The sequence below is a fragment of the Diaphorina citri genome, unplaced genomic scaffold (genome assembly GCF_000475195.1).
Source record: "Diaphorina citri unplaced genomic scaffold, Diaci psyllid genome assembly version 1.1 scaffold1600, whole genome shotgun sequence".
Classification (NCBI taxonomy): Eukaryota; Metazoa; Arthropoda; class Insecta; order Hemiptera; family Psyllidae; genus Diaphorina; species Diaphorina citri.
Window position 1 is genome coordinate 18,577 of NW_007379026.1, and position 25,312 is coordinate 43,888.

Here is a 25,312-nt window from a genome sequence, read left to right on the forward strand (position 1 = left end):
TCTCTCTCTCTCTCTCTCTCTCTCTCTCTCTCTCTCTCTCTCTCTCTCTCTCTCTCTCTCTCTCTCTCTCTCTCTCTCTCTCTCTCCCCATCTCTCTCTATCTCTCTGAATAATGCACCTTAAAAAAAAAGTATCCTATCCATCCAGATCCCACGGTATAACGGGATATCCTCATGTAATATACATGTAAGGACTCGATTTTTTTATGCTTTTTATACTCCTTTAGGAATTAAAAAAAGTAATTAATGTTTTTGCTTAGATTTTCATATAAAAAATGCTATAATCATAAGTGCAGGCCATAGGGGCTGGCCAAAGGCTGAAAGCAGGGGCTACCTAAAAATTAGGACTCGCCGAACCTTTTGCGTGGCCCCTGCTTTAGGACGAAGAAAGCTGAAACAGAAAACTTTCAATTTCCCTCTGGAATTTGCAATCTTTTGAAGAGACCAGGTTGGCTACCACAGGACGCTATGTATTTTAAAAGTTTTAAATAATTATCTAAAAAATGGAGTTTCTTTGTGTTATTATGTCACTGTAGCATTGTAGGATTTTCCCAATATCTCAATACCTAATCCTAACATCCAATGTCTACCTACAATGTTGGCACCGGTCGCTATGCGCATTTACCTATATGTCATAGCTACTCATTTTCCTCACGAGGCTGAGTGGGCCCCGCAACAGCCAGTCACGGAATCAATCATTTGCATGATACAATTTCTTGGCCCCGCCGGGAATCGAACCCGGGTCTCCCGCGTGCAAGGCGAGTGCAGTGACCACTACGCCATGGGAGCTGACGCCATTCCCCCGGGAATCGAACCCGGGTCTCCCGCGTGCAAGGCGAGCGCAGTGACCACTACGCCATGGGAGCTGAAGATTGGATTTCCTCACGAGGCTGAGTGGGCCCCGCAACAGCCAGTCACGGGATCAATCATTTGCATGATACAAATTTCTTGACCCTGCCGGGATTCGAACCCGGGTCTCCCGCGTGCAAGGCGAGCGCAGTGACCACTACGCCATGGGAGCTGACTGAAACGAGATCGAGGCCCCGCAACAGCCAGTCACGGAATCAATCATTTGGATGATACAAATTTCTTGACCCCGCCGGGAATCGAACCCGGGTCCGCTGAGTGGGCCCCACAACAGCCAGTCACGGGATCAATCATTTGCATGATACAAATTTCTTGACCCCGCCGGGAATCGAACCCGGGTCTCCCGCGCGTGCAACGCGAGCACAGGTGACCCCTAACCAGGGAGCTGACCCATCGTCATAATCTGCAGAAGACTACTTAAGCTGGCATTGCTGCAAATGCCTTGATATCCTCTATTGTCACTCAGAAAATATTCAGCTGGTGTTGGAATGCTATATTATAGAGTCGAGCTTCCCGATATTAGAGTTCCGAAAACCAGTCACTCTATTCGGCTTCCGGCACCCTAGTTTTTTTTCCTCGGTGAACTTCAACTTTGTACAGTCCTGACGTTCCATAAATTCCCTCCTTCTCCCCCTCCCTCCCAAAGCTAAACCTACCTACATAGCTAGGAAAGTGGGATGGCATAGATATAGATAGGGATTTTATATCCTACAACATAGGAGGATAGGAGGTACTTAGGTACCTACCTTTTTTACATGCATCCAAGATTAAAAAAAAAAGGAAAATTAATTGGGAAAAAAATATTAGTCTGAAGTTTTGCGATTTCATACCAAGCTTATTTAGTTGAAGTATAGATAGGTAGGTAGGTAGGTAGGTAGGTAGGTAGGTAGGTAGTTAGGTAGGTAGGTAGGTAGGTAGATGGATACCATGTACGTCATGATATATATTCATGTTAGTACGAGTATTCATGTTAGTACGAGTATTCATGTTAGTACGAGTATTCATGTTAGTACGAGTATTCATGTTAGTACGAGTATTTATGTTAGTACGAGTGTTCATGTTAGTAAGAGTATTCATGTTAGTACGAGTATTCATGTTTTGTACTTCAAATAAACTCCAAGCTTTATACGATATCTGAGGGAGACCCTTTGATAGAGGGAACCGTTACATCTGACGTTCTCTTGTCTCGAAATCGAAGAGAAAGACAGGACAGGATAAAGCCAGCCGTTCTGAGAACGAACCTTGCGTATGACAAAGTTCGCTCCGGGCGGAAATCTATGACCTAGCGCTTACAAGGCAGACGCTCTGCCCTCCAAACTATCTAGTCTGGCAGCCAGATGCAGACAACAAGGAAAACTTGAATATATCCAGGCCGACAGGGTAGGTAATTAAGCCACGCGCAAATTACTGTTTTAGGCGTCAAAATTTTCCGCCCACCAAGGACAAACATGTAAAAACAAGACACTAAATCAAATTTAATAGTGCCGAACTGTCAAGCTACCTATGTTGGGATTTTTCCATGGTCTGATGATCCAAAAGGTGGCGCTATAAAAGACGGTGTCCCTACACGTAACAACTCATTACAATTCCTATTCCAGTAAGATAAAAATATTCCTACTAAACTAACAACTAGTGTGCAACCTTTTGCGATGTGGATCGAACGGAGACTGTTGGCCGCTTTGGTGACGGTCATTTTGGTGACTATGGTGGCGAGACCATGGGCCGAAGCAGCGTCTTCAACTTCAGGAAGATGGATGTTGGAAGAAGGAAAGAAATATGTAGCTCCGAACCCACTGCCTTACCTCACTGAGGGTATGTAGACCATTTTTCTTTCGGAATCTGAGCCCATTTCTCGTGGCTTTGGGCGATGCTTGTCCAGAGGCAGGTTCGATATGAGGAGGCGTCAGGATTAAAAATGTATTCCCAAAATTATTTTTGTCTCGAAAATCGTTCAAACTCACGTATGTTGGTCAGTAGGCTTCTCAATGAATGGGTTGTAGAAGGCTGCTGCTGGGGTAAAGGGACTTTTCAAACATATGCGAGTAGTAAAAATAGGGACTATTATTATTAATCAAATAAATAATATTGTAATTTTTCAGACCGAGTCCAAAATTTCACGATCGATGAGGAACTCAAAAGACAGGTGGATGAGAAAATTGTCGCACAAATGAGGAGCCTACAATTTGAATTGGTGAAGAACGAGACGGACCCCCACAACTCCGATCCGAAAGCATGTACGTATAGAATCATTGGTCACATTGAACTTTTGGTGACGGTCATTTTGGTGACTATGGTGGCGAGACCATGGGCCGAAGCAACGTCTAAGAAGGCCGAAGCAACGTCAGATTCAAGATCTTTAGAACGATGGATATTGGCAAAAGGAGAGAAATATGTAGCTCCGAACCCACTGCCTTACCTCACTGAGGGTATGTAGACCATTTTTCTTTCGGAATCTGAGCCCATTTCTCGTGGCTTTGGGCGATGCTTGTCCAGAAGCGGGTTCGATATGAGGAGGCGTCAGGATTAAAAATGTATTCCCAACAATTATTTTTGTCTCGAAAATCGTTCAAACTCACGTATGTTGGTCAGTAGGCTTCTCAATGAATGGGTTGTAGAAGGCTGCTGCTGGGGTAAAGGGACTTTTCAAACATATGCGAGTAGTAAAAATAAGGACTATTATTATTAATCAAATAAACAATATTGTAATTTTTCAGACCGAGTCCAGAACTTCACGATCGATGAGGAACTCAAAAGACAGGTGGATGAGAAAATTGTCGCACAATTCAGGAGACTACAATTTGAATTGGTGAAGAACGAGACGGACCCCCACAACTCCGATCCGAAAGCATGTACGTATAGAATCATTGGTCACATTGAACTGGTAAAGGGACTTTTCAAACATATGCGAGTAGTAAAAATAAGGACTTTTATTATTAATCAAATAAATTATACTGTAATTTTTCAGACCGAGTCCAGAATTTCACGATCGATGAGGAACTCAAAAGACAGGTGGATGAGAAAATTGTCGCACAAATGAGGAGACTACAATTTAAATTGGTGAAGAACGAGACGGACCCCCACAACTCCGATCCGAAAGCATGTACGTATAGAATCATTGGTCACATTGAACTCAATTTAAGTTTGGATTAGGCTGTCTATTCGGCTGAATCTTTTGGGAAACTTTGGTCATTCTCGGGGCCACAATCAGAGATTAAACGCAGTTTCAGTTTAACCCTTGAATCGCAGCTAGTTCACGGTTTGGGAAAGATTGGGGGTTAAACCCTTTGCACTTTGATGACGGGTTGAGATATTGGGAGGATTGAGTGTCGATGTTGTTGACACTATGTGGAGACGCCGGCGTTGCTAAGAGCTCCTTCCGTGTCTCGAATCTCACTGTCAGAAAATATTCAGCTGGTGTTGGAATGCTATATTATAGTGTCGAGCTTCCCGATATTAGAGTTCCGAAAACCAGTCACTCTATTCGGCTTCCGGCACCCTAGTTTTTTTTCTCGGTGAACTTCAACTTTGTACAGTCCTGACGTTCCATAAATTCCCTCCTTCTCCCCCTCCCTCCCAAACCTAAACCTACCTACATAGCTAGGAAAGTGGGATGGCATAGATATACCTAGATAGGGATTTTATATCCTACAACATAGGAGGATAGGAGGTACTTAGGTACCTACCTTTTTTACATGCATCCAGGATTTAAAAAAAAGGAAAATTAATTGGGAAAAAAATATTAGTCTGATGTTTTGCGATTTCATACCAAGCTTATTTAGTTGAAGTATAGATAGGTAGGTAGGTAGGTAGGTAGGTAGGTAGGTAGGTAGGTAGGTAGGTAGGTAGGTAGGTAGGTAGGTAGGTAGGTAGGTAGATGGATACCATGCACGTCATGGTATATATTCATGTTAGTACGAGTATTCATGTTAGTACGAGTATTCATGTTAGTACGAGTATTCATGTTAGTACGAGTATTCATGTTAGTACGAGTATTCATGTTGGTACGAGTATTCATGTTAGTACGAGTATTCATGTTAGTACGAGTATTCATGTTAGTACGAGTATTCATGTTTTGTACTTCAAATAAACTCCAAGCTTTATACGATATCCGAGGGAGACCCTTTGATCGAGGTAACCGTTACATCTGACGTTTTCTTGTCTCGAAATCGAAGAGAAAGACAGGACAGGATAAAGCCAGCCGTTCTGAGAACGAACCTTGCGTATGACAAAGTTTTCTCCGGGCGGAAATCTATGACCTAGCGCTTACAAGGCAGACGCTCTACCCTCCAAACTATCTAGTCTGACAGCTGGCAGCCAGATGCATCCCCACTAAGGGGTGACCTGGACTTGGGGCCATGGTGTTTTTTGTGTTAGGCATTGAGATGTGTTTGGGGGGGTGTACTTCTGGGGAAGAAAAATTTGCTGAGAAAGAAGAGGACACGTAAGTAAGCAATCCTTTGGACGCCCAGAACCAATAACTGGGTTCCTTCCATGTCCTTCCAGATTTTTGATAGAGGGAACCGTTACATCTAAAGGTTTCTTGTCTCGAAATCGAAGAGAAAGACAGGACAGGATAAAGCCAGCCGTTCTGAGAATGAACCTTGCGTATGACAAAGTTCTCTCCGGGCGGAAATCTATGACCTAGCGCTTACAAGGCAGACGCTCTACCCTCCAAACTATCTAGTCTGACAGCTGGCAGCCAGATGCAACATAAACCATTTTCATTTATTTATGAACATAAAGAAGATTGATTGAACATTCAAAAAATCAATTTGTGGGCATATTTTTTTCCTCTTTCCTCCTAATTCTCCAGAATAATCCAGATAAGAGGAGGGGAAAAGAGTCACAGAAGATGAAGAAAAGGGTCCTAGTGTCCAGAAAAAAGGATCACAAGAAATGCTAGAGGAAAACGCGAAGGTGGTTCTGGTCTTGGTCTGCCAATATTTTGTCTAGTGAAAGTCCAGTAGCCTAAGGATCAGTTTGATCAATAAAGATGACAAAACTATCAGTAATACCTAGTGGAGATGTCAAAGTTCCTGTCTTAATTAGTGGAGATGCCGAAACTCCCAAAGTTAATTAGTGGAGATGCCAAAACACCCAACTTAGAGGAGATGTCAAAATTCCCACATATATATTGGTGCATTGGTGGAGATGACAAAATGCCAAACCAAATTTCAACACTCTAACCATGTTAGAGTAAATACCTAGTAAGTTATTTTTATGTTTCCCTCCATGGGTAACTGGTTATTATTGTGATCAAAATTTATGTCACCATTTAGCCACAATACGAGGTTCTCCCAGCAGTTAACTGTTATGACCTTTACACATCTAGTGCGCCTTTTATAGAGCCTCTATCGGTCAAATATAGAATTCCATTCGGATCCGCCATCTTGCATTTGCTCGTAAAGTTCAGCTCTAGAGGTATTTGTTTCAATTTCAGCAATATATATAAATTTCGTACACGCGCTGTGTCCAAGTTGTAGCTCGGGTGCGTATTCACATCACGTGAGCTCACGTGATAGGAGGTAATGTAGAATCTACCTTGTTTATCCTGCTCGAATGAGACTAGAAAGTCCCTTTACCCCAGCAGTCTAAACAAGGTGACGTGATGATAGTGTTTATCTACATACCTTGTTTATCCTGCTCGAATGAGACTAGAAAGTCCCTTTACCTCAGCAGTCTAAACAAGGTGACGTGATGATAGTGTTTATCTACCTTGAAATACCTACATCAAGCCTAGAATACACCGAAAATATTTGTTTCGCAACAGTTGAAAATATTTTTACTTACCTATTTTTATTTATTTTTTTCTTCAGAAACCCGATGGAAAATGCTTGCCTCAACTATCAGCGGGTAAGGAATACCGCGATGCTTGTCTATGTGTGTTTGATGACAGAATTTGGAATGATGTAGTATCCTACCTGCTCTACGAGGACAATAATAAGAAAGGAGTTGTCAACTATGTAAGTAACTGGAGAATGAAGTAGAATACTTTTGTCTTCACCTGACTAGGGTAATTGTAATTTTATATTTACATGGAAACACTATACCTACAAAAATTACAAATGATACAATAGATATAGCAAAGGTTAAACTGAACCAATGAGATTGTGAGATTTCGCTGTATTTACGTCCAAAGCGGAATCTCATTGGTTCAGCTCTTGAAAAAAAACAATTCCAGAATATCTACTCAACTAGTACTTGCCTATTTAGGCAGGGAATGCAGTGTTTTACTTGAAATTTTCTAGAATTTCCAGTGAAATTCATTCTACAATAGATCCATTTGTGGTATAATTATTTCAATCTAAAACCCGTATGTAGGTATGTACTTGTAGAAGTAGTCTTTGTAATGAAATTAGTAGGAACAGAATTAGTACATCTATGTATACGTACATACATATGTGGTACATAGATGTACTAATTCTATACATACATATGTGGTAGAAATAGAAATAGCATCTTTGGATTTAATTAGAACAATAAAACAATCAACTGGACAGAACTTGGTTACGTAACCGTCCATTAGTCCAGTGTTGCCAGACAAAACTTATTAGTCCAGTGTCGTCAGTTGACAAAACTTGTTAGTCAATATATACCAATGTTGCCATTTGTTTAGACGGTTTGATAGAGGATACTGTAACAACGGTGGTCTTATTTTCCCGAAAGCGAAGAGAGAAGGAAGACAGGATAGGAGAAAGCCAGCCGTTCCGAGAACGAACATTATCCCATCAGGATAAATCCGCTCTGTCAGTTGACTTGTTAGTCAATATTGTATACCAATGTTACCATTTGTTTAGACGGTTTGATAGATAGAGGATACTGTAATAACGGTGGTCTTATTTTCCCGAAAGCGAAGAGAGAATGAAGACAGGATAGGAGAAAGCCAGCCGTTCCGAAAACGAACATTATCCCATCAGGAAAAATCCGCTCCCGGGCGGGAATCGAACCGGCGGCCTAGCGCTTACAAGGCAGACGCGCTACCAACCAAGCTAACCAGGCTCACTAGGCTGGCTTATGTGAGGGAATTAAGGAGCGCGGTAGGGCTCCGCCCCGCCAAGTCAATAATCCCTAGCTAGTTAGTTAGCTGGGATGCTAGAGCATCTGCTTATACTAACTTGTATTGAGGAGTAAAATTTCGTTAATAGGTAACTCTATGGTTTAATTGTTTTGTTTTCGCGTTTTATAGCTCCTCGGAAATTAGTACTGACAGTGATGTTACGCGTACGATTATAGTCGTATTTGTACGACTTTTTCACCCTATTGTACGACGTACGACTGAGAGGTCCTGTCGTACGCCAAAAGTACGACTTTTTGAAGATTATATGATATCGTAAAAAAAATCACTTTCTGGGAGGGAAAACTTCAAAACACATGCAATAGAACAACGGAAAAATTTGTTTTTTTTTTTTTATACCTTGGGCGACTGATGAGGTATCGATAATAGTGGCAACATTGCATGTATCTTCTGTAGGTGTATTTTATTATGTGAAACAAAACTGGATCAAACATGGCTGAACCAATGAGATTGTGAGATTTCGCTGTATTTACGTCCAAAGCGGAATCTCATTGGTTCAGCTCTTGAAAAAAAAAGAACCCCTGTATGAATCGAACCCGAGGCCTAGTGCTTACTAGCCATTATTATATTTATCTATTATTATTGATTAAAGAGATGCCCAAAGCAATCACCTTAGTTAGGGTTAGGGCTGATTGAGAGGCTGACGAAAAATGCCGACCCCGTCTATACACGGGAAAAGTCGAAAAAGAAGAAGACATATGTAGGTTACATGGAAAACTTTAAACAAAAATTACAAATGAAACAATGAGTTGACACGTTTTGCCATCTCCTGATATCATCTTCAGAACAACTCTGCGACAACCTTCTGTTTCAGCTCCGCTACTTGGACGAACAGGTGCCTAGCGAGAAGTCAGAAAATGACGCGCGGAAGCTGATGGAGACTTGGTTCGGTGATGATGCCTTCCGCAAACCGACCAAACTGAAAATGATCAATGTGGGAAAGTTTCAAAAGTTGTTCGTCACGAATCAGAAGAGCGATTGTGAAGCTGGCATCATGAAGATCGGACACCATGAAGTTGATACTATACATAACTAACATAACGCGAAGCTGGCTAGCGACTGGTGACCTTGTCAAGCGAGTGACAATAAATTTAATGTTGTTGAGAATAAATAAATATCCTGTAATATTTTATTAAATCAATATTTATATATTAATTTATTTATGAAGTTTCCATTTATTAGTTATTTATTAGTTGTTCGGTCAATTATCTAGTAGTTCTGTGAACTTTAGACCTCACTCAGATTCTTTTGCCCAAGCTGAGAAGAAGGTACGATTGAATGCTTATTCACATGTATTGAATTAGAACAGAAGGGATACCTACATCTTACGTGTTAGGCGTCAAAATTTTCCGCCCATCAAGGACAAACATGTAAAAACAAGACACTAAATCAAATTTAATAGTGCCGAAGTGTCAAACTACCTATGTTCGGATTTGTCCATGGTCTGATGATCCAAAAGGTGGCGCTATAAAAGACGGTGTCCCTTCACGTAACAACTCATTACAATTCCTATTTCAGTAAGATAAACATATTCCTACTAAACTCCCGTGTGGTTCCCGGGCCGGTTTGCATATTGCTTTCTGGAAAAAGAATAGGTCCAAGGGTATGTTGCCTCCCTGTCGTAAGAGGCGACTAATGGTTAACACTTGGTTCCTGGCCACGGCTAGATGGGCGGATGAGACTGTAGATGTACTGACAGTCCAACGGCCAGAAAGGCGTGGTTCATACCCTGTGGCAGGGCAGCAGCTGTCACAGTACGGACTGTAGGTGGAGACGTGGACGTCGGTACAGCTACAGTTCAAATAGCATAAGGCGATCGTGGCATCCATGACACCGGCTTATGTGCTGCGATGTGGCAAGCCCCGGATTGACTACCACATTACTCATCCTGGTCACCCGACTAAATCCACTTTCAAGAAACATGGCAGGTCCTTTAATAAAATTTTCCGGAGACAAAATATGTCCACGCTCGGATCTCCGGGTGGACACGTTTGAAGGTGAGCCATGCAGATTGGAAGTAGAAAACAAAGGAAGAGAAAAGGAACCAAGTATGAAGATAGCGACATGGAATGTAAACACTATGAATCAAGATGGAAAAATCGAAAATCTAATAAGAGAAATGAAGAAAAACAACATAGATCTGATGGGATTAGCAGAAGTGCGTTGGATTGGAGAAGGGGAGCTGATTGTAGATGGATACAAGATGGTGTACAAGGGAGCTGAGAGGAGGAAGGAGCATGGTGTTGGATTCATCTACAAGCAGAACCTCGACAAGAATGTGAGCAAGATAATACCAAAGAGTGACAGAATAATTGCAATGAGAATGAAGACTGAACCTGTTGACACATTAATAATCCAGGTCTACATGCCAACATCAAGAGCAAAGGACGAGGAAGTAGAAGAGGTATATAAACAAATAGAAGAAATCATGGAGGAAAATGGAAAAGGACAGATGAGAATAATCGTCATGGGTGACTGGAACAGTGTGGTAGGAGAAGAGGGAGTGGATGGAATAGTTGGAAAATTTGGATACGGGAAGAGAAATGAACGCGGAGAAAAACTTATTGAATTCTGTAAACAGAAGAATCTCTGGATTGCAAACACCTGGTTCAAACATCATAAGAGAAGGTTATACACATGGAAGCGCCCAGGTGACACGAAGAGATTCCAGATTGATTACATCTTGATAAATGACAGATTCAAAAACAGCATAAAGAATGCCAAAATACTTATAAATAGGTACACGAAGTGAAGTTCTAAAACACCTTCTGTGTTTTTGTTTACCAACTCAATTTCCCAGCAGACTACGACGTAAGTATCACGCTATTTCGACAAACATTTCCTACCAGAGTAGAGGGAAACAGCAAACAACAGCGGAGATCTAATCGTCCCTAAATCAAAGAGAGGAGAACAGGATAGAAGAAATCCAGCTAATCCGAGAACGAACATCATCCGATTTAGAATGAAGTTCGCCTCGGGCGGGAATCGAACCCGGACGTAGTCCTTGAACGTAACAAAGCAACACTTTGTTTTCTTCAGCCAACCCCATGACCACCTCCTGATATGCAACCAGCCGGAGAGAACTTGCACCCACGCAGATCTTCTTGAGGGCGAACGAAAAGGCCTCGAACTTCTGGAGAGGAAAGAACTGACGTTATGTATGTATGTATGTTGGAACGCTATATTATGAGGATAGCGATAGGAGGTACTTAGGTACCTACCTTTTTTACATGCATCCAGGATTTAAAAAAAAAGGAAAATTAATTGGGAAAAAAATATTAGTCTGAAGTTTTGCGATTTCATACCAGGCTTATTTAGTTGAAGTATAAATAGAGTTGAACTTTATTTTTGTGCAATGGCTTCAAAAGTTTATTTGGACATTTTTCTTTATTATAATATCCCTGTTTATACACCCAGTGGGCGGTATAAATAGGTAGGTAAGTAGGTAGGTAGGTAGGTAGATGGATACCATGTACGTCATGGTATATATTCATGTTAGTACGAGTATTCATTTTAGTAGGTACGAGTATTCATGTTAGTACGAGTATTCATGTTAGTACGAGTAATCAGGTTAGTACGAGTATTCATGTTAGTACGAGTATTCATGTTAGTACGATCAAATAAACAAATTTTAAGAGTGGAGGCCCTTCGCACTCAACCTTTGCTATTTCTTTAGCAAGGGAAATTCAGGCTGATATACTCTCTGATTAAAGTGCCCCAGCCAGACTAAGCTGATCTACTCCCTGTTTTACGTCCCCCAGCCAGACAGAAAAACTATGTAGGTACCTATTTTGGAAAGCAACTTACGGTTTTTTGAGAAGATAGTCACCAGGACAATCAAAACACGACACAGTGGTAGGTACCTATTTTGGAAAGCAACTTACGGTTTTTTGAGAAGATAGTCACCAGGACAATCAAAACACGACACAGTGTGATGCTCTCCATTGCTAACAAACAAATGATGTTTACAGGAAAATGATGTTTTGCCAACATCAGATCACATGAGATCTTTAGAGCCACTTGTTTTTCGTGAGAGCAGATGGTGGAAAATTTTCACCCAGGTAATGTTTGTTATGTTCGACATCCGATTTTGTTTTTCGCGAGAGCAGATGGTGGAAAATTTTCACCCAGGTAATGTTTGTTATGTTTGACATTCGATTGGTGATAAATGATACTTTGTTAACTAATGTTGCTGAAAATGGGACCAATATGAAGTAATTTTGGTAATTAGCTAATTATGTAGATACTTATAAACATTTCCTACCAGAGTAGAGGGAAACAGCAAACAACAGCGGAGATCTAATCGTCCCTATATCAAAGAGAGGAAAACAGAATAGAAGAAATCCAGCTGATCCGAGAACGAACCTCATCTGATTTAGAATGAAGTTCGCCTCGGGCGGAAATCGAACCCGGACGTAGTGCTTAAACGTAACAAAGCAACACTTTGTTTTCTTCAGCCAACCCCATGACCACCTCCTGATATGCAACCAGCTGGAGAGAACTTGCACCCACGCAGATCTTCTTGAGGGCGAACGAAAAGGCCTCGAGCTTCTGGAGAGGAAAGAACTGACGTCAAAAAAGAGAACTCAGAATTCTCGGAAAGAAGAGAGCCGACTTCCCCGCAGAGGGCTGGGGAGGGGCGTACTAATTCGAACTTCACTCAAGTTTAAAAACTTATTGGGTCATTTAACACGGTCCTTAATAAAATAAAAGCATTAAAAAACATTTGAAAAGGTTTCTAGACTTCTTAAGTCTGGCCTATTATGTTCCCTGCTTTTCATTTTTTATTTTGTTATTAATTCATTGATTTATTGGCCTAATCTATTTCGAAGTACCTTACATACTTCCTCGAATTGAGTTTCATGTGAGATAGCCTGTTGTTCATGAGATTTACTGAACGGTGTTTGGTTGAGTTTAGATGATTGTATTGGATTTAGTACAGTTGCTATTTCCAATTAGGCACATCAGTTGTGAATCGTTTCTGCTTCTTTTTCTTGCGATTGTACTTGTATATACCTACTCTTCAACAAAGACCACAAAATTGGAAATTTTTTGAGTCAGGTCTACCTGCTAATGTGTGCTCACCAGGTACCTATCAGGCGGACCTGATCAGGTGAACATGTCAGGTCTACTTGCTAATGTGTGCTCATCAGGGACCTATCAGGCGGACCTGTTCAGGTGTACCTGTCAGGTCTACCTGATAGTGAGTGGCTGGCCTTAGGAACTGGAACGGTTTTCGTTCAAAGGCCAAGCACTCCTGGAAGTTTACTGAATCGTCTTTGTGTAAGGACATGGACAATTGGTCGTGTAGAAGTCTAAAGTCTGGAGCTTTTCAGAAAAATTCCCAGGAACTTTCTCATTCCCCTTCGTTGGACATCAAGATATGTACAGATTAAAATCGATCGAACCACTTAAATCCATTTAATTCCTCCGTTTATACCCAACACCAGCATAGCCAGGGCTTTGTTTACCATCAGTTCAGCATAAAACACTTCCGACCAAAATTCCCCTCGCAAAACCTCTACGCCTCTCTACCCTTCTTGACCTCACCCACTCTTTTCCCTAACTGCCCTTGTCCACCCTCTCTTTTATTCTAAAAATTTATCCCCTAATTACTAACTTCGGGTTTTAAATTACTTAACAATCTAAGGTTTATATTCCTAAAAGACTTAATCACTATTAATTGACCCCTCTCCTTTGAAAATTTCTTCATCTTCGAAAATATTCCGTCCATATAACCCTTTCTTCTTCGCCCTTTCTTCCTTCTTCTCGCCTGGAATTCCCTTCCTCACTTCACGCATCCCTTTGTTCCTTCTTCGTCGGCCTCACCTCATACCCACTTTCTGATTTCCCTCTTCCCCGAACCTTCCTCCCCTCATCCTTCGATTTTCGCATTTTTCTTTTGACCGGTCATTTCCATTAACGCCCTTCTTTCTTCTTTTTTGTGCCTTTTATAATATATAGTACGTGGCGTTATCAACTTTGGGGGTCTTCCTCCCCTCATCCTTCGATTTTCAGAATTTTCCTTTGACCGGTCATTTCCATTAACGCCCTTCTTTCTTCTTTTTTGTGCCTTTTATAATATATAGTACGTGGCGTTATCAACTTTGGGGGATTAGCCTGCCTCCCCTATGGAAAAATCCTGTAATTAATATACTGCATATTAAACCCATACGGGGTCCTGTGTGTGCTCCTTAGAAGGCTGTCCTAAGGATCCTTGCAAGTCCAGTTAGCTTGGAGGGAAAACTGGTGCTTAACTCCATAATACACAAAAAGCCCAATCTGAGGCTTAGGTGTAGGGGCTAGACAGCCCTACAGGGTGAGTTGAGCTTCTACGAATCTAGCTTGGAGGGGAGTGCCTTACGTTAGGTCGCTGGTCTGATTCCCACTCCAGGCCGGGGCGAACTTTCTCGTGTACGGATGAGGTTCGGTCTCGGAACGGCTAATGGTTTTCTTCTATCCTGTCCTCCTTCCTTCCATTTTGGGAAGATAAGACCTCAATACTTAAAGTTCCCTCTCATCATCATCATCATCATTGGTTAACAGCCGAGGGGCTGGTTTGCAGCAGTACGCCATGATTCTCGATCTTCTGCTTTCCTCTTCAGACTGAACCATCCACACTGCCTCCACAACTATGTTTGAATACAGCTTTATAATCTCCTCCTCCTTCTTTCACTTTGCCATTTCGGTCTCGTAACAATCCTGTACATATGTACGAGGTCTTCTTTATCTAGATACATCTATACGAGACTTACACGTATGTGGCGAAGAAAATTTTCCCCAAAAATGTGTTTTTAATAAAATCCTCTCCTTATCCCAGAACCAGGACGAGCTCAAAAGATACCCCCTCCTCAAAAGGTATCCCCTCCCAAAAAGATACCCCCTCCAAAAAAGATACTCCCTTCCCAATACCCAATACCCCCTACCCTCCAGTTAATTAATACCCTGGTCAAAGTTCATTTTGATATCTCACATTGGGTATTTCCCATATCTCCACGTGTTTTTGGTCGTTTGTTTTCATTAGGTGGATATTATTAATACGAATGCTATATTGGCAACAGGATTGTGCTCGTTCAGAGAGGACTTGATTTTACGAATTCTGGATAAGAAGAAAGAGGAGAAGAAGAAGAATGAGGGAGAGGAAGGAAGAAAAGGAGGGGAAGGAGAATTGAAAGAAGAAGGATGAGAAGAAGAATAAGGACTTGATTTTACGAATTATGAATAAGAAGAAAGAGGAGAAGAAGAAGAATGAGGGAGAGGAGGGAAGAAAAGGAGGGGAAGGAGAATTGAAAGAAGGAGAAGAAGGAAAAGAAGAAGAAGGGGAGAACCAGAAGAAGAAGGAGAGGGGGAGGAGGAGGAGGAGGAGGAAGATAAGGAAGAAAAAGAAGAAGAAAAGGAAGAGGACCAGGAAGAAGAGAAGGAGGAGGAGGATGAAGAGAATTTTTATTAAAATCACGAATAGGTACTCAAGCGAAGGAGAGGAGGGGAAACTGAGGGGCGAGAGAGGGGAAGGGTCAGCGTTGTATATTGGGAAGAAATTTACAAAAGAAAAGTAGGGGGGAGGGAGAGACGGGGTGGGGGTGAACAACAAATTTATATTAGGAATTATTTTCGGAGTAGAAAAGATCCCGAGGGTCAGTGAAGGGAAAGAATAGGGGATAAACCTGCGTGTATAGGAGCTTTTGAGGACGCAGATGGAATTTGCGATAATATCAATAGACTGTTGAGTGGAAGATAACCACTAGGCAAGGTTAACGCCGGAGGCGTTCTCTACCACTTAACCCTTAGAGCTCCATTATTATGTGGTCAAATTCTCAAATAAATGACGATAAAATTCCGTGCCTCGGCTGGGTTCGAACCCACGCCCTCCTGTTTACCAGGCGAGCGTCTTGACCACAACGCCACCGAGGCAGGATACTTCAAACTCTTCAAAGACGGATCAATTTTGTCATGACGCATCTGCCTTGTAGGTGCTAGGTCGCGGGTTCGATTCCAGCCCGGGCCGGATTTTATGATGAACGGATAAGGTTAGTTCTAGAAATCGCTGTCTTTCTCCTATCCTGTCTTCCTTCTTTCTTCGCTTCCGGGATGAGAAGATCTTAACCGTTGCAATTTGAACGGCAGATGAGTCCCATATAATCGCGAGTAAGAATATTTTGTACTACCTATTTCACGAAATAGGTAAGAGGCCAGACTCAACTTCTTCCAGTGTGCATCCGTCTTCTCCCAAGATCAATTCAAATGGAGGAAAAATTAAGTAAAAATAAATAAACAAAAGGTATCTGAGTAATTCCGAAAAGTATATTAAGCAAGAGATCTAAAAACCCCCGAAAAGTCCGAAACAATAATTAGAAAGCACAATGATTTTTTCCTTTTTAAACGGCCCTCGTTTTTGTTTCCTTTTTCCACCCCCGAAATTTATTTCGAACAATATTGCTTTCGAGACAACTCAAGCGTTTTTATTCGAGGGCCAGACAGTTTATTGGGAAGCTATACAAGTTCATTCGATGATAATTTTGACCCTCTCTTCATTTGAAGTTTCAACACGTTGAACACCATGAAACCCACCGGTGGGTTTCATGGTGGTTTATTGGTGTTCCGTGAAAGTCACTGGTGGGTTTCATCAAATTTTTGGCTTGTACCAAGGTGTCAGGGGCCAAATTTTTGTCTGGTACATTTTTTTTTTTTTTAGATAGTGTTTTTGAAAAGGTTTCTAGACTTCTTAAGTCTGGCCTATTATGTTCCCTGCTTTTGATTTTTATTTTGTTATTAATTCATTGATTTATTGGCCTAATCTATTTCGAAGTACCTTACATACTTCCTCGAATTGAGTTTCATGTGAGATAGCCTGTTGTTCATGAGATTTACTGAACGGTGTTTGGTTGAGTTTAGATGATTGTATTGGATTTAGTACAGTTGCTGTTTCTAATTAGGCACATCAGTTGTGAATCGTTTCTGCTTCTTTTTCTTGCGATTGTACATGTAGGTACATACCTACTCTTCAACAAAGGCCACAAAATTTGAAATTTTTTGAGTCAGGTCTACCTGCTAATGTGTGCTCATCAGGTACCTATCAGGCGGACCTGATCAGGTGTACATGTCAGGTCTACCTGATAGTGAGTGGCTGGCCTTAGGAACTGGAACGGTTTTCGTTCAAAGGCCAAGCACTCCTGGAAGTTTACTGAATCGTCTTTGTGTAAGGATATGGACAATTGGTCGTGTAGAAGTTCTAAAGTCTGGAGCTTTTCAGAAAAATTCCCAAGAACTTTCTCATTCCCCTTCGTTGGACATCAAGATATGTACAGATTAAAATCGATCGAACCACTTAAGTCCATTTAATTCCTCCGTTTATACCCAACACCAGCATAGCCTCGGCTTTGTTTACCATCAGTTCAGCATAAAACACTTCCGACCAAAATTCTCCTCGCAAAACCTCTACGCCTCTCTACCCTTCTTGACCTTACCTTCCCTTTTCCCTAACCGCCCTTGTCCATCCTCTCTTTTATTCTAAAAATTCATCCCCTAATTACTAACTTCGGGTTTTAAATTACTTAACAATCTAAGGTTTATATTCCTAAAAGACTTAATCACTATTAATTGACCCCTCTCCTTTGAAAATTTCTTCATCTTCGAAAATATTCCGTCCATATAACCCTTTCTTCTTCGCCCTTTCTTCCTTCTTCTCGCCTGGAATTCCCTTCCTCACTTCACGCATCCCTTTGTTCCTTCTTCGTCGGCCTCACCTCATACCCACTTTCTGATTTCCCTCTTCCCCGAATCTTCCTCCCCTCATCCTTCGATTTTCAGAATTTTCCTTTGACCGGTCATTTCCATTAACGCCCTTCTTTCTTCTTTTTTGTGCCTTTTATAATATATAGTACGTGGCGTTATCAACTTTGGGGGATTAGCCTCTCCCCTATGGAAAATATCCTGTAATTAATTTCCCTTGAAATTTCATACACTCCAGGATAGCAAGGGGTTTTACCTTCCTTCCTTCCCTGCCTATCTATCTCTTGGTAGTCGGCCAACGCTCTCGGCTTGGAGTAGGCATTGGTCCGTCTCCTTCAAGAGCGGGCCGGACCTCACCCCTAGTCTGAGTCGCTGATTGCGTTCCGTGAGGGGAGGTTCGATCTAAGCATCTTCGGACGTTGGGTAGGAAATCCCGACAGATCGGGGATGTGGTTTCTAGCCTCACCTCGAAACACTTCATACCCCAAATTCGTGGCCAAAAGGGAGGTTCGATTGCCTGACCCGTTCCTAGGAACTCCTGTCGGAAGATCCTCGTGTGTGTCCGTGGACAATCCTGTCGGACAGATTCCTCGTGTGGTCCTGAAGACATCCGGTACGGAAGATTCCTCGTGGTGGTCCCTCCCCAGCTCTGGCATACAACTTAATACGTCAATACTAATAATGTCCGTCCATCATCATCATTGGTTAACAGCCGAGGGGCTGGTTTGCAGCAGTACGCCATGATTCTCGATCTTCTGCTTTTCTCTTCAGGTCGTAGTATGTCGTCACGTTCATGTCTCTCATGATCTGCTTTATGTAGTCGAGGGGTGGCCTTCCAACTGTATTAGTGCCTTCTATCATCCCCTCTATTACTCTCGCAGTTAGAGTTCCCTCTATCAAACCTCAAACGTCGATCGATGTCAACTGAACCATCCACACTGCCTCCACAACTATGTTTGAATACAGCTTTATAATCTCCTCCTCCTTCTTTCACTTTGCCATTTCGGTCTCGTAACAATCCTGTACATATGTACGAGGTCTTCTTTATCTAGATACATCTATACGAGACTTACACGTATGTGGCGAAGAAAATTTTCCCCAAAAATGTGTTTTTAATAAAATCCTCTCCTTATCCCAGAACCAGGACGAGCTCAAAAGATACCCCCTCCTCAAAAGGTATCCCCTCCCAAAAAGATACCCCCTCCAAAAAAGATACTCCCTTCCCAATACCCAATACCCCCTACCCTCCAGTTAATTAATACCCTGGTCAAAGTTCATTTTGATATCTCACATTGGGTATTTCCCATCTCTCCACGTGTTTTTGGTCGTTTGTTTTCATTAGGTGGATATTATTAATACGAATGCTATATTGGCAACAGGATTGTGCTCGTTCAGAGAGGACTTGATTTTACGAATTCTGGATAAGAAGAAAGAGGAGAAGAAGAAGAATGAGGGAGAGGAGGGAAGAAAAGGAGGGGAAGGAGAATTGAAAGAAGGAGAAGAAGGAAAAGAAGAAGAAGGGGAGAACCAGAAGAAGAAGGAGAGGGGGAGGAGGAGGAGGAGGAGGAAGATAAGGAAGAAAAAGAAGAAGAAAAGGAAGAGGACCAGGAAGAAGAGAAGGAGGAGGAGGATGAAGAGAATTTTTATTAAAATCACGAATAGGTACTCAAAGTCAGAAATTTACATCAATTAACTAAATTATAAATTATAACTAATACCTACATAATGACTAGCTTATGAACTTTGACTTTCTTCTTCTTCTTCTTTTTTTACAGAAAAAAAACTCGATTATCTAAAGTTAGCCTCGGTTTCCCCGTTTCCACTGCCAAGGGGTCAAAATGCTGATTACACTTCCTCATGCAAACTCCTTCAGCATTTCAGCATGACTGGCTCTGTGCTGATTCAACTTGAATCTTAATCAGCTTCAACTCGGAATGAAAATATCCCTTAAATAAAATTCCAACGAGTTAATAAGTCATTTTCGTATTTTAATTCCCTCTGATTTAATAATAGCGAAGACATTTGCAGATTCTTTGCTCTCTCATCTAATTAGTTGTTAATTATTTCTAATTTTGTTGAAAATTAAAATAAAATTTCGTTCGCAGTGAGCTCCCTTCTAACTAAAAAAAGGAAGAAATTCTTAATTCGAAATGAAACATTTTCCGCTCTCGTCTCTAAAATAGGTTTTTTTTACCTACTGCTGAGGGACTAAATTTTATATTTTCAATTAAAATTAATATTAAGCAGTTAACCCTTTCATGATTCCGCGCGAAGTTGAAAAGAAATTGGACTTTAGACGGGAAATGTTTATTCAAAGAATTAAAGTGAAAGTAGGTACCTAAAACTATGTTGTTATATCTACGAGTACATAGAAAAATAGGTAGAGGTAGAAAAAGAAAGAAAGAAAGAAAGAAAAAAAAAAAAAAAAAAAATGAGGATCCAAATACTAAATCAGACATACCGACTGAACTGGCATACCAACCAAAGAAGAAGACCAATTTGAAGAAATGCCAAATATAACAGCTGACTAAACATCCATTCCGGCCCTTATTTCAACTTGCTTTCTTGGTAATCTCCTGTTTTTTGTACAAGTGAGGCCTTTTCAGGTTTAACCCCACATTGAGGATCCAAATACTAAATCAGACATACCGACTGAACTGGCATACCAACCAAAGAAGAAGACCAATTTGAAGAAATGCCAAATACCCGAGAGAGACGTTATTCTGCCATCAACATTCGGCTACAGCTGAAGACGTAACGACGACAACAACAACAACCAAAATTGAAAGAAAAATCGTATATGTACGACAGATCAACCTAATTGTTGAATTCGCCGAGCATAAAAGGGAATTAGTGGAACAGAAATTACAAAAATACCGTACATCTGCCAACGAAGGGGAAGAGGGAAAAAGCCTGTTCGATGAAGATTATAGGAAAAGTACCTTAAAGGAAAAACCAAGCTTAATGAAGAAAATGGGGTAAGGAAAAACACATAAAGAATAGGATGAATAAATACCTACAAAGAAAAGAAGAAATAAACTGGCAGGGCCGGATCAGAAGTGGTGTCGGAGCTGTCGGCTTGGATATTGATGAAAATTTAGCAAGATTGTTTTGATTTTTGATCAGCTTTAGGATTTCGCTCTTTTCTCTAAACTTTGGTTTACATTGTAGACCAAAATTTATAGACTCTAGAATTCTACATCGATCTAGCATTCGAAAACCCCGACAGGGACCTATTTCTGAGTGAGTTCTAGGCGTACGGCAGGCATGCGCCAGGCCAAAGTCCGGCCTCTCTAGCTCACTTCGGCCGTTGAAACACTAGTATTGAGGAGATGAAAATTAATTGTTAGAGGATGTGCTATTTTTTCAATTTATTCTGTTTTTTTTTTTTTTTTAGGTTGTTCTTAATTCCATCCTATAGTGTTCCAAGTTATAGATCTAGACTTTCTTTTTACACCTACATACCAGCCCTGATTATCACGAACGAGTGCTTTATAACGTTCCTATCTCTCCTCCTCCACCTCTACCTCCTCCTCCTCTTTCTCCTTCTCCACCTCCTCTTCCTCCTTCCCCCTCTCCTTTTATACCTCTTTCTCCTCCATCTCCTTCTCCCTCTATCACCTCCTCAACCTCCTTTTCTTCACATCCTCGTTTTTTCTTCATAGTCAGTGTCTTCTCCTCCTCCTCCTCCTCCTTCTTTCTCTTCGCCTAGTTTATTTTGTGTTGCATTGCGGTGCTCATGGATACGTGTGTATTAAATGATAGAAGGAGGAGAAGGGAGAAGGAGAATAAGGAGAGGGAGGGGAAACGTCTATTTCCCAGACCAGAATAGCTTAGCACCACTACACCATACACAAAAAGTCCAGCTAGAGGCTTAATTTGTAGGAAACAAGCGTCTCAAAGATTTCTAAAATGTTAAAGATAATAATAATAGTGCTTACTTATACTGCTCGCATAGGACTGAAAAGTCCCTTTACTCCAGCAGTAGGCTACTACCTACTATTATTGTGGTCAAATTCTCAAATTATATTGAGGATGAAATTCCATACCTCGGCTGGGATTGAACCCACGCCCTCCTGTTTACCAGGCGAGCGCCTTGACCACTACTAAAATTCCATACCTCGGCTGGGATTGAACCCACGCCCTCCTGTTTACCAGGCGAGCGCCTTGACCACTACACCACCAGGTGCTGCTGGAAAGATCTGCTGGAAAAGAGGAACACCTCTTTAATTGCCCGGCTAATCTCACCACTCTAACTCCGAGAGACCTCTGGGAGAACCCAATGCAAGCTGCCACGTTCCTTGATCTCATTCCAACCTTGGAACCTGTTGGAGATGTTGACTGATCTGCAGTCACTGCTACAACAACAGCAGCAACAACAACAACAACAACAACGACGACGACGACAACAACAACAAGATGTTCTAAGCTCCGCGAATCTGCTTTCAAGAACACAGCGTGTTGAATCACCCAGTAGCCAGAAATTGAAAGCAAAATCAGATCAAACATTCTCATGACTATTACGGTCAACTGATCATTGAAAGGAAATAGTCAAACATTGGGCTTGACTACCTCACGACAATGTAAGACATTGCCCGGTTACAGGTAGGGAACCTCTGGGGGCCCTTTCGGTACCCCTGGCCCTAATGACCAACAAAGATGACTGCTTAATGTCAAGCTCCAGGACGTTCTACGAAAGGACCGGTTAAAAAATTGGTAATATTCAGAGGTCACGACAATGATAAAGAAAGCTCCTTTTTGCGTTTAAACTAACCTTGGATTTTTAGAATAACACTGGAGCTCCGCGAATCTGCTTTCAAGAACACAGCGTCTTGAATCACCCAGTAGCCAGAAATTGAAAGCAAAATCAGATCAAACATTCTCATGACTATTACGGTCAACTGATCATTGAAAGGAAATAGTCAAACATTGGGCTTGACTACCTCACGACAATGTAAGACATTGCCCGGTTACAGGTAGGGAACCTCTGGGGGTCCTTTCGGTACCCCTGGCCCGAATAATGGACAGTTCAAGACTGCTTAAAGAAGCTCCAGGATGTTCAACAAACAGACCGAAGGGCCAAACAATTCAGAGACGACGATCTTACTTACCAAGGTATACACTATACAGATATACAGGTGCCTTGGAAAATATTTGCATATAATTTACAATTAACCGGTTGCATACACAGTTGAATTTCCCGGCGCAGGATGGTATATTCAAATTTCAAGATAATTTTAACCCCTCTCTCAACAAACAGACGGAAGGGCCAAACAATTCAGAGACGACGATCTTAATTACCTAGGTATCTTACTTACCAAGGTATACAGATATAGGTACATACAGATGCCTTGGAAAATATTTGCATAATTTACAATTAACCGGTTGCATACACAGTTGAATTTCCCGGCGCAGGATGGTATATTCAAATTTCAAGATAATTTTAACCCCTCTAACGAGTATACAACAAGTATCGGCTTTGACCACAATATCGGCTTAGTTTGCAGACTGCAGGTTTGCAATCATCAGCACTCAGCTTTATGGCTGAATTATAAGAGCCAAGTAGGCACTAAGGCAGTCCAGTTACTAAGAAAGAAGGAAGGCTCAATAAAAGGGAACTGTAACAACTGAGGTCTTATCGTCCCGAAAGCGAAGAAAAAAGGAAGACAGGATAGCAAAAAGCCAGTCGTTACGAGAACGAACCTTATCTGTTTAGAATAGCATCCACCCCGGGCGGGAATCGAGACGTCTTAGCCCTTCCAAGGCAGACGCGCTACGCTCCAAGCTAACTGGACCAAGCTAGCTGCAAATTCTTAAGTTGTTCAACTTTTCCAAATTTCATCATTCCAAATTTCAACTTTTCCAAATTCCAAATTGTTATCCAAATTTCATCAAAACTGAACAAACCGAATCGAAACCGTGACCTAGCGCTTCCAAGGCAGGAGCGCTACTCTCCAAGCTAACTAGGCTGGGTCAAACAGGATTGTGGAAGTGAAAGGTGGCCCGATAGAAAGAGGTGACATTAAAATAGATGACAAACTAGTATTCCATCCTGAACGTCGTTTGGTAACAATACAGAAGGAACTAGTAGCTGATGACAGATACCTATACAAAAATCAAAAACATATTAATAATCGTGATTTTGGAAGTGAAAATTCAATACAAGTTGAACCTATTAGTGAGATTTAAAAAAAAAAAAAAAAAAAAAAAAAAAAAAAAAAAAAAAAGTTGGGTTTGTGACTATCTGGTTCAATATGACCCCAATATGACCAATTGAGCAGAAAAGAACCATACATAAGGCAATGTCCCTTTTTAATGGTTCTTTTCTGCTCAATACTGCCCAGTTGGTACTCAAAATTTATATTGATAAATTATTGGATCCTTCATGAGACTATGGATCCATCCGAGATAATGGAAGCGGAAGTTCTAGAGAAGAACGGACTGAAGCTAATGACCGAAATGGGTCTAAAATTACTAGTAGTACTCCCAAATTGATATTGAGTATTGACGACTAATGGATAAGGAATATAAGGATATGGGACATCATCTGATGAAAAAATAATTTAATACTTTACTTTCCGTGTCCTCGATAACTAAAAAATGTAGAAAGTACATGTGCCTGTGGCTACACTATATTTTATTGCTGGCCAGCACCTGAGAGCTATGTCTAACTGATGAGTTCCAATAAGAACGAAACGCGTCTTAGGCTGCTCTCAGGTGTTGGCCAACAGCTAACAGCTGACTAAACATCCATTCCGGCCCGGCCCTTATTTCAACTTGCTTTCTTGGTAATCTCCTGTTTTTTGTACAAGTGAGGCCTATGTTTTAGGATATGATGTAAGATGTTAAAGACTGCCATCAAGGATATCACGAGTAAAAGTTTGTCATAACACCGAAAGGGTTTGTCGCAATGAGAGTAAAGGGATTTAACTAAAAAACCAACATCTCCTAAAACGTCCGTCCCGTCTCTCAAAGGCTGGGATAGTTTTCAGAAAGCGATCTCTCGCAATGAGATGCCTATCGAAGAACTTCCTTAAGAATGTTCGAATCATGTCAATGTACCCTTTGAAAGAATTTGAATAATATTGTAAACTGAGTATAAAGAAAGGGGTTTTTTATAACTTCAGTGGCGGGTCGCGAAAAACCAGGACGCAAAACCTAAGAAAATTAGAGAGTTATGATCATAATATGAAGCGAGTGAGTTATGATTATAATTTATAACATAAAGAACGACTCTTTTCAGTGAATTAACTAAACTGTACGTACTTACGTAGTTAATGAGTTAGATCCTAACTCCTTGGGGGATTGAGGCGAAAGCCGGCAGGTGCCCCCTTTCAATCGCCCACCAGGGGTGGATGGAGGGACTACTTAAAAAAAAAAGATCCTAACTCCTTACCTATACTGACCTACCACGGAGTTGAAAAGTGAGTTATAGGTATGTTTTAGGATATGATGTAAGATGTTAAAGACTGCCATCAAGGATATCACGAGTAAAAGTTTGTCATAACACCGAAACGGTTTGTCCGTTTCGATGAAATTTGGCAAACATGTCATTTAAGGGACATTTTTCCTTCCCAGATTGATTCCTTCTCCTTTTATTTGTCCTCTTTCTTCGTCCTCCTTCTACTCCTCCTTCATCTCC

The 25,312-nt window shown here is 41.2% G+C and overlaps 3 protein-coding genes across 3 annotated transcripts in view; all 3 read left to right on the plus strand.

Annotated features, from left to right (window-relative positions):
- LOC103516562 overlaps window positions 1–9,009 on the plus strand; it is a 19,197-nt gene extending 10,188 nt beyond the window's left edge. Inside the window, exon 3 of the mRNA XM_008481533.2 lies at window positions 8,756–9,009. Within this exon, the coding sequence (XP_008479755.1) occupies window positions 8,756–8,977 (222 nt within the window). The 3' untranslated portion in view covers window positions 8,978–9,009. The remainder of the gene's footprint in view (window positions 1–8,755) is intronic.
- LOC113470464 lies at window positions 3,137–4,041 on the plus strand. The gene is made up of 2 exons (XM_026828919.1): window positions 3,137–3,292; window positions 3,832–4,041. The coding sequence occupies exons 1-2, from the start codon at window positions 3,157–3,159 to the stop codon at window positions 4,014–4,016; spliced, it is 321 nt and encodes a 106-aa protein (XP_026684720.1). The 5' UTR covers window positions 3,137–3,156; the 3' UTR covers window positions 4,017–4,041.
- Window positions 9,010–9,781: 772 nt separating the features above from the next.
- LOC103516563 (craniofacial development protein 2-like) lies at window positions 9,782–10,693 on the plus strand. Its single transcript, XM_008481534.1, has one exon. The coding sequence runs from the start codon at window positions 9,782–9,784 to the stop codon at window positions 10,691–10,693; it is 912 nt and encodes a 303-aa protein (XP_008479756.1).
- Window positions 10,694–25,312: the final 14,619 nt, after the last annotated feature.

What these genes read in the sequence shown, in the direction of transcription:
- LOC113470464 (XM_026828919.1), top strand. Translation starts at nt 3,157, where the DNA reads ATGGTGGCGAGACCATGGGCCGAAGCAACGTCTAAGAAGGCCGAAGCA. An exon ending in ACTGCCTTACCTCACTGAGG is followed by an intron (nt 3,293 to 3,831) that starts GTATGTAGACCA and finishes GTAATTTTTCAG; the next exon opens with ACCGAGTCCAGAATTTCACG.
- LOC103516563 (XM_008481534.1), top strand. Translation starts at nt 9,782, where the DNA reads ATGTGCTGCGATGTGGCAAGCCCCGGATTGACTACCACATTACTCATC.